Consider the following 9,833-nt stretch of genomic DNA (forward strand, 5'->3'; position numbering starts at 1 on the left):
GCGGGCTCGGGGAGCCGCGGGGAGCAGGGAGCTCACCTCCGCACCCCCTTTTCGGTTCTGCGTTTATGGTTCGTTATTGCTTTGCTTTTTGTCTGTGTTGTCTTAGAAACTCCTTTGAAGCGCAGGAGTCGTGCGGCGGCGGTGCAAGGAGGGCGCGGGCAGGAGCTGGGAGGTGCCGCGGGGAAAAGCTCCTGCGCGGTTAGGAGTGCGATAAGGAAGCCAAGTGTTAGTAAATATGTGCTCGGAGCCGTGTGGAATTTACCTGGTGGTTTATTGAGTAGAGTCCAAGATGCTTGTTTAGGAAGGATATCACTGCTCGGCCTAGACAGCTTACTGCTGGTTGGAGCTTGGGTGGTATCAATGTCTGTTGAGCCATGTACATCACCGTTTAGCTCAAGGTGCAAAGGGCCACCTTTGTTTCTGAAAGTCACAAAAAGCCTGCTTTCTTCAGGTAGCTCTGTGATTTACTGGTGATGTCTTCCTAGGCACTGCAAACCCAGAGATAGATATGTCACCAAAATCGTGAATCAAACCCCTTAACAGCAATGCAGTATTAAGAACAGGCATTATTTATTGCGACACCAGATGCACAGGGGATACTCCTCTAAGCTGCATGCCAGCTATCCAAACTTTTAACTAGTTATGCATTTCAGAAAACAAAGAAATTAGTGCTCATTGGTCACAAGTTATCTAACTCTTATTAATTAGTATGCTGTCCTCTGTTGGTTAGTGAGTCTCTCATTTCTTATGCTAATTAGCCCACTTTTGGGTCAGTGGGCTTCTTGGGGGTCTTCACAGGGATTTTGGATGGTCTCTGGTGGTCTCTTGCTGAAAGTATGTCCATTAGTGTCCTTTCCATGAACTTTGAGTCTTCCATATATGGTCTTGGCTCAGCTCGTTACCTGTTTGCAGATTATAAAGTTCCTTATCTTGATCTTGGTTGATTTCTGCTGGTTCCTCTGCACTGCTAGTCACAGGTGCGAGAATTTATGTTCATTGGGTGCATTCTCAACTCCCTCTTTGAGACTTACTCAGTTAGTCTTAGATAAGTTCTTTTAGCTAGCTTGTTAATTCTGCACCAATTAACAATACTCTGCTAATTTTGTAACATAATGAAGAACTTTGAAAGTAACATAACTAATTGAAAGTAATATATGACAAGAGGAGGGTGCAAATGGTACAAAGCTGTAAACAGTGTAATCTGAGTCACGTTTATTTTCCTTTCTGTCCATTCTAGGATTGTGTAAAGCAGTTAATTCCTGCGAAGCTGCAGAAGGAGTTAAATATGTGATTCCAAAGGGTTAACCTAGAAACAGGGAGCTGTGCTCTTAGATCCCCTGGTATCAGATAATTGCTGCAATCCTCTAGATGTGTGTGCTTTTCCCTGGGAGGCAGAAAAGTCCAGGCTGGAGCTGCTAACATGTTCTTCCCAGCTATGCCAAACTTACTGTGCTTCATAAGCTCTAGCCTGGCCTGTTTTGCTTGATTACTTTTAATTATATGGTAGCTGTATATTTCCTATAGATCAAATTCTTTTAAAACTAAACCCTGAAAAAAAAAAAAAGCAACACTTCACATGCCTCTGATTCTACTGATGTATTGGCCAAGCACTGAGTAAAATAAGTGTCAGGCAGATCTCCTCACCTCTCTGGGCTCTTCTTTTCTCCTGTTTGGCTAGTAATTCACTTTGCTGTTTCTTCTGTGGTGCAGGACACTGGACTCCATTAAGATTCAGCATTCCTTCTGGGCACAGAGGAGGCTCTGTGCCCAGAAGGTGTTTTCCCTTGCCACATTCTTATTTGTATGACCTGTAGAAATTTTTTTCATCTGTTGTATTAGGTATTGTAGTAAAACCTCTCATTGACATTAAAAACACAAGTAGGGAAAAAATGTGAGTGTAAACCTAAAACTAGTAATCAGTGTGAAACATTCTGAAAGGATGAAAAATATATGTAAGATAAAATGTAATTTCCAGATCAGTTAGTGCAGTTTTTGTAAGTCTAAACCCACTTGTCCTGAAAGGGAGATTGTCTGCCTGAATTTGCACTAAATGATGAAGGTACTGATTGTATCAGCTAGGGTGTTTAATATTTTATGTAACTCTCTAATTCTGTTTCGAATTCCAATGAGCAAACACGCAGATAAAAAGTCTACTCTGAATGTTCATGTTGCAAACCGATCAATTACATGTGGAAGAACTTGCAGTAATGCCTGGCACGCCTTCCCTGCAGAGCTGATGGTAAATGCAGCTACGCTCAGGGTCCTCCCAGGAGGTCCCCAGGAGGTCTGAAAAACTTCTCTAACTCCCCAATTTAGGCAATTCTAAAACACTGTTCAAGACCTCTCATCTCAAAGTACTAGCTTAGGTTAGCAGAATTAGATTAATTTTTTTCTCTTGTATGTGACAGAAGCTGTAGCCAAATAGTTGTTTCACTGGGAGTTAATTTTTTTTTTCCTCTACCCGATTGTGGCTCCATCTTGTGCACTTGATATGTTACTGTGAATTCTTGAAATGCCACTGTTGCAGTCTTAAAAGGAGTGATTTGCATAATGGTCTTTTGTTTGGGAGTTTTTATAGAATGTCAGTCTTGTTTTACCCATACTGAGTTCTGATACATTAAGTGACGGTGAATTGAATGTTCAAACAGATCTGAAAACATAAGTCTAGGCAGTCAGTTGAGGTGTCAGTGTAAAACTTCACAGTCCTGCAGTCACCTGCTGTCTGTCTCTGCAGGCATCTGCATTCTTTAGCTGATAGTACTGCTTGTTATGTGCCTGTCCCATGAACCCTTGATTTAACTACCAAATCACTAATTCCTAAGTTGAACAATGACACTGGCTGTTCTTTCATCTGCTCCCTGTTCTGGCAGGCAAATTACATGCAGAAATAGTTCAGATTTCCAAGGCTACATCTCTTTGCTGTTGTGTAATCTTTTCCTCCTAAATATTTGATTTCCAGACGTGCATGCAGTACTTCTAAGCCAGTGGGAATATTCATGTAACACTGAGTTTACTGTCAAAACAGCAAAAGTTTGTTTTTTTCTGGGACCAGACAATTCTGCTTGTAAATAACTCCTTTCTTTTGTTGCATTAGTCACTAAGTGTTTTAGCGTTATAAATAATTTCTCTGAGTTTACTTTAATTTCAAGATTTAAGTTGTTTTTTGTTACGTCTACCCTTTCTGTGGTTTGCTGAGGGTTTGCCAATGTTGCTATGAAGGAAGAAACTTAAAACTTGTGTATTATAGAAACCAAGCTTGGTTTGGGAGCCTTTGCTACCTACATTTAACTGTGCATTCTGTAAGTGATTTTTAATTAGTTTTTTTGGTAACTTTATTGGATGCAGGGCTGCCCACACTACCTTAGGAAAGTGATGAACAAAGATGGTTACACAGGAAGAAAACAAATTCCAGTTGTGAAACTAACTGCACCCTTAATTTCCTTTCTTACTTTGTTGTCTTTCTCTCAATTTAATTTTTAAGGTAGTCCTCAGACAGTTTATCAAGTTCACCGGAGTCCAGGGAATTCTGACAGTAATACTTACCAGAGTATTCAGCAGATGAGACATGCAGTGGGAAAAGAGATAAAAAGTGAGAGAACAAGAGGAAATGGTAGAGAGTTAGCCTTCACCCTCATGCCATTGTACGCTCTTGGAGTTGGAGTGTTTGCAGCATATAAACTTCTTAAGGTAAGTCATAGAAAAAAGCATTAAATTATTGAAATTAGAAGGAAATGTAACTGCTTGGCTTTTTGTTTGTTTTTCCAGTTTTGAGCCCATGCATGTAGTTGTCTGAAAGCCATTTCTTGCACTCTTGACTTTGAATGTGAAGTCCAAAGTTAAAATTTTAGCATATCTAATTTTTCCTTATGAAGGCTTCTGACTTACCTGTTTTTAGACACTTGAAGTGAGAATCTTTCTCACTCCCCGACCTCAGATAATAATCTGAGAACCTAAGCAGTGCTGCTACCTAAGGCAGTAACTTAAGCCTCATCAGTATTTCACTTTCTTTTCATTCTTCAGAATGAGGATTCCTGCAGAACAATAGTCTTAGATTAGCAATTAGCTAGAATAGTGACTGGTCTCGACCTGTTATTTGGACTTCTCATTTGATCATGCGGCTGTAACATAGATGAAATGGGATACCTTTTCTCCCATTTGTAAATTAAAAAAGAACACATGATCAGTTGTTTTTTAAAAATAATCAGTCTGGATATGTATTATTTATAGTTAGTGGTACTACAGCACTTGCAATACTGAGAGTGCACCTGGAATATTTTAGCTTGCCTTCAGAGGAAAAAAAAATGAACAGAAACAGGACTGGAGACAGCATCTTAATTTCTGTGGTCAGTTTCATATTATTTCACATATGAGGAAATTACCACAGCTTAGCGAGATGAACATAGAGGCTGCACAGTTTAGTATAAGATTTAAAAATCATAAACCCAATATTTTGGGTGTTAGGACATCTTACACTTGTAGGGTTAAGATGTACATTTTTTTATAATAGTATCTTCATTACTTCATGGTAGGCGACTGGATCCAGTAACCTAGGATTTAAATGTAAATGTTTTTGCAATAGGATATTTGTTACTTCAAGAAAGAAGTTCTATCTTTAGTTAACTATAGGAAACTGGATCCAGTAACATAGGAGGTTCTTTCTGTTGCTTTTTGGAAACTGGAGTTGAAATAGCAACTGCTTTCTTTGACAGCTTCTGTCAGTCATGTTGTCATTGCTTAAAATCATAAATGCTAGTTTAAGACAGGAAGATGGTGTCACAGAAGGAAAGTTTCATTAATGTATGTGCTGGTTTGAAAGCAAACCAGTGAGAGACTCCAAGTCAGAAATACAATTTAATAGGAAAAACAAAGCAACAAATGCAAAAGTACAAAAGGAAACCACTGACAGAGTCAGAAAGCAACCTGACACCTTGTCAGTCAGGGTGTAGTAGTAGTCTGGTTAAATGGTGCTGCAGTCCTCCTGGAGTGATGGGTCTGTTGGAGCAGTGATCCTGCAGATCTGGACTTCACCTGAAAGTCCAGTGGTAGCTCTTGTCCTCTGGGAATCCAGTAGGTAAGGGCTCCTGTGCTGGTCCAAACCCCAGCTTATATCCCTGTGGGAATGCTTGGCTCCTCCCCTTGGGGTGAAGCATCTCACAATGGGACTATGTCACTCTGTGCATGCCTGGGTCTCAGACAGCCCATTAAACAGAGACAGCCTCTGAGGGAGCCATCAGGGATGAGTAGGAGATAGATCACTGCCCCACGTGCTTTAACAGCTTGTGGAGACATTAATAGAATACATACCATTGGTTATACCCTACATTGTAACCTAGGAAAATGTAACACATTTTTGTGGTGGTTGTTTACTTTCAGTAATTTTCTAAATGCATTTTTGTTTTTAATACATAAATAGTGATGAACTCTTTTAACACAATTGTATTTATTAAAGATGAAGTCACAAGAAGAAAGTCTCTCCAAAAAGGAAAAAAGTACAGAAGACAAGGCAAAGGAAACAGGTAAGATACCCATTCAGAATGCATATGTTCAAGAAAAATGCTTATTTCCTGCTGGAACAAAGCTACATGTTTTCCTTGATTCAGTCTGGCTAAATGAGAACAATCTTTTAAGTTACTTAAGAGCAGTTAAGAACCTACAAAAAACCCACATTGTTATTCTGTATATTTGAAACACTTGTTTGATGTCTCTTTGAATACTTCATATGGTAATACTCTTTACAAGAGCCATAGTAATATTGTGTGATTCTCTGCCTTTTAATGTTTGATGTTTTTCTCACTTAAGATATGTTCAGTTTTCTTCAGTAGAATATGTTTAAATAGGATATCTTAAAATACTATAATCTTTAGATTAGCAGAGTATTTTAAAAGAATATAATGATCTGATTTAAAATTGAACTGTATTGATAGTAGAGCAGTATGTCTAAAGAACTGTTAGATTTCTAGGCCAACTTAGAGATCTGTCAAAAACATTAAATGTTTATAGAAAAGAGAGAATAAATGATGCAATCTTTTTCTTTATGATACAGAGTACTTTTGACTAATTCAGTCTATTCAGTACATACATACAGAAAATATTTCTTTTTTTTAACAGAAGTTATGGCACATCAAAGTTGAACTGTTTTCTCCCTGTTTGCTTTTTCGTCCCCTTGTAAGAGACACATTTTTAGTTAATTAAACAACTAGCAACCTCTTTTGGTGTCTCTGTACACCAGATCTGTAATCAGGTTTAGCTGTGATTTGCTACACTGCCTGCTTACCATCCTTGCATGTTGCATTCTTCTTTCTTCAGAGTCTAATAGTATTTTAGGAGGAGTTACTCCTCCTGACTCTAGGTGCATTAAGCATTGAATGCGTTTGTGAGATGCGAGAAGACAAATCCATGGGAGTATATTAAGTGTAAACACAGTAGCTGTACCTCAGGAAGTCTTGGAACTGCACAGTTTTTGAGACTTGGGAAGGTGAGCTCCACACTGTGGCTCAGTGTTTACAAAGGTGTCTGTCTGAGCACTATGGGAGATAATTCACTGTGTGAGAAGGACTTCTGTTCACAAATAGTAAGGCTTCTGTTATTACCTCCACCTCTCCCTTTTCATACTCTAGAATATTATAGATCAAATAAACTTCCTGGTTTTGAATGTGCCCAACAAAAATATGAATTAATATCCTTCTGGTATTGTAAAGATGTAGCTTACAATGTTCTCTCTCCTATCCCCCTTCCCCTTTCCTTCTCCCTCTGCCTCCCTCTTTTCATATTTTCCTCTTGTTTGTTCTTGTTAGAGCATCAGCTTTTAGAACTGGAGCAACATCTAGCACAGACAGAGAAAATGTTAAATTCTTTATTGACTCAGCTGGATCCACTTTCAAACTGGTGAGTGTTTCTAAAACATCTCAGTTAGTGTTGTTTTCTGTTAATTGCAATTCTCCAACATGTTAACAAAGAGTTTTTAAAATGATCATTGTATGTAGGTAAGGAACAGTGTCTAGGAACCTTCTTTAATTACTTAACTTTTCTGTAGCCTTTTGCATGTAATACCTCTTCTGCAATTTGTGTTCTTTTCTACGGACACTTCTCATCTCTTCTTCACCAAACATAAATGCAAAAGCTCATGTTACTGCAGCTTAACAAGTTCAACTTTAATGCTGACCAAGGAGGCTAATACTAAAAATATACGTAAGCCCAGTAGCATTTTTAAGCCCTTGTGGGAATTAGATTTCTGGTAACAGAAAGAGGTTTTTCCTTTAGATATAATTAGAAGACAAAATTAGTTAAGGTCTAGCTGCTAATTTTTGTTTTGAAATGAACCTGTGAAGTGATTGTGTTTATTTCGGGGAACTATGACTTCTCTATTGTAGTGTGACAAGGCAATAAGAAATATAAACTCCTTGTAGTTTTAGAGAAGTTCTTTTCTTGAGAAACTAGGGCCTTAGTCATCTATTATAAATAAAACTATCCACGAAGTACATTTTGTGTAGACAGACATCCTTCAAGAAACTCAGGTTAAAACATGTTCCTTTAGTGTATTTCTGAAGTTAATCTGTGCTGAAAGTATCAAGCAGCAACTTCACCAACCAATTTGCCAAAGAAATTTCTGGTAGTGATGGGGAGGAGAGTAAAGAAAATCTGAATTAAACAAGAAAAGCCTCTAAACTGTAAAGCTCTGTATTGGGCATTGTTGTACTAAAACTAGAATTACTTTGGATATTTGTTTCTTTCAGTAGTCATCACTCAGGCTGGGCCAGTTGGGGCTCCAGTGTTAGAATTCAGTGACTAGATTACTCAGTGTGTGTACATGACAGGCTCTCCAGTTCTCAAAAGACAGTTCTCAGGGGAAAGCTTGACCTAAACATGTTGCAAACTTAACTATGGTATTTACCCATGGAAGGAAATACTGCAATCTCGTGTATTACTAAGCACTCACTTCTAAGATAATCTTTTAGTTGTTAACATTTGTCTTATTTTCTAGTGTTAATGCTTTAGCATGTGAGCAGAAAGATGAAATAATGACCCAGCTCCAATCAATTAGACGACTGATGAAAGAAAGTGGATTGGATAACTCAGAAAACAAGATGAAAGGTACTTTAATTTCTAGATAGATAGATAATCAAGTGGTTTATATTTTAAAAGAATAAATAGATCTTAACTATAGTAATGTTCAGCTATGCATCTTAGGTAGTTTCTGTGGAATTAGTTTTATTCTGGATTAGAACCATTTTTTCTGTTTGAGGTGTATCCAGTTTCAAATTTTTGATACATAGGTGCTAAAAGACATTGAACTGGGATGGACCAAAGAGTCACATTCTGCTGTGTTAAAACAGGCTTTTGGATTGTCAGTTCCTAAGCAGTCTGTTAGTACTGGATTAACTTTAGTCTGAGGATTCTCAAGTGAGGACCTCTGAGGCTGTGGGTAATGCTTGCATCAAGCAGTAAACAGTAAATTGTGTAGTAGTTTCAATTGAAGACTTCCAAGAGCTGCATAGTAGCCCAAGAGAAATCTTAGGTCTTAAGAGTCGTTCACTAGAAATCTGACGAGTTTTTGCATTAGTTGAGTCTCAGTAAAAGAGAGGAAGCAAATAAAAGGAAATACTTCTAAACTGACTCTGAAATTTAGAGCCTTTCTATTAAACTTTAATATTGATTTTTTTTTTTTGTGAATTCTAAGATCTCGGCCACATTTGTAATGAGAAACTTGAAGATCTCATTCAATCATTTGCTGAACATTCTCAAGAGAAAGAAATGGACAACAGAGAAGATGACAGTAATGAAGATTTGATGGAGGATATTGATAGTGATTACAAAATAGAAGAACATGAATTACATGATGAATGTCAAATACATCAGTTGGAACCAGGTGTTGTAGAAGACCAAGAAATGATAAACAGAGATGCCATTGAATCAGAAGAGGGACTGAGGAGACGTAGTAGATATGAATGGAATCTGCATATGAAAACTTTTGATAACTTATGATTTTTTTCAATAATGTTGTATGCACTTTAAACTGTTTTAAATGAAGTTATGTGCACTGCTATATGCTTTAAGAAGAAGGGTGAAACATTGCCTGTGCTCCTACCTATGGCATTTCTGTAACTGACTTCAGTGGCAGCAGAATTTTACTCAGGTTGTTTACATATTTTTTCTATTTATTTTTTCCCTCTAGAGATATTTCTGTACTCTGTATATAATGCAGTGTAATTATATCTGATGCTTCATTAAAATATTAGAATATCTTTTAATTGAGACTATAAAGAATAGGTATTTCATAAGTGTTTTGTAATTAGTAAGCATGATGCCACTTGAACTGTGACTCTTGAGTTCATTAAAGAGCATGCACTGATGAATTTAGCTCTTTGTGGAAAGCTTTTCTCTAGGGGAGTATGAAAAGCAGTATGGGTTAAGTCTTCAAGATTCATTTTCTTTTTCTTTATTTGCAGAGAGAAATTTAGCCACAGGCACCATATGAAAAGAATTATGTCTGAGTCTGCAGTCTCCTCAATTATGTATAGTTTTGTATGTCAGTTTAAACCCCAATGCATTACTCTGGATCATTACACCTGTCACTGGTTAAACTCAGTAGCTGTCTAATAACTGACTGATACCCATTAGTACTGTGTCTCTATTTCATATTTAACACAATATAATCTGGCCTTTTGATTCATTGTAATACACTTACATCAGAATTAACAGATGCATTGCTATGTGTCATTCAAGAACTGGGAGGCACAGGGGTGTCTTTTTTCAATGTGACAGTGGCCTTTTTAGGTCAGTATTAAGAAAAGCATTTCTTTGCCAGAATCATTTTTGTCCATACCTTTATTTTT

At 37.5% G+C, this 9,833-nt stretch overlaps 1 protein-coding gene across 1 annotated transcript; it reads left to right on the forward strand.

Moving 5' to 3' along the window:
• Positions 1 to 106: 106 nt before the first annotated feature.
• CCDC107 (coiled-coil domain containing 107) lies at positions 107 to 9,067 on the forward strand (the record flags this gene model as incomplete). The annotated part of the gene is made up of 6 exons (XM_009082946.1): positions 107 to 229; positions 3,482 to 3,687; positions 5,450 to 5,516; positions 6,795 to 6,885; positions 7,982 to 8,091; positions 8,678 to 9,067. Coding segments are annotated over 6 exons (902 nt in total), but the record flags the coding sequence as incomplete, so codon positions are not given.
• Positions 9,068 to 9,833: the final 766 nt, after the last annotated feature.

Source organism: Acanthisitta chloris, unplaced genomic scaffold (assembly GCF_000695815.1).
Source record: "Acanthisitta chloris isolate BGI_N310 unplaced genomic scaffold, ASM69581v1 scaffold10529, whole genome shotgun sequence".
Taxonomy (NCBI): Eukaryota; Metazoa; Chordata; class Aves; order Passeriformes; family Acanthisittidae; genus Acanthisitta; species Acanthisitta chloris.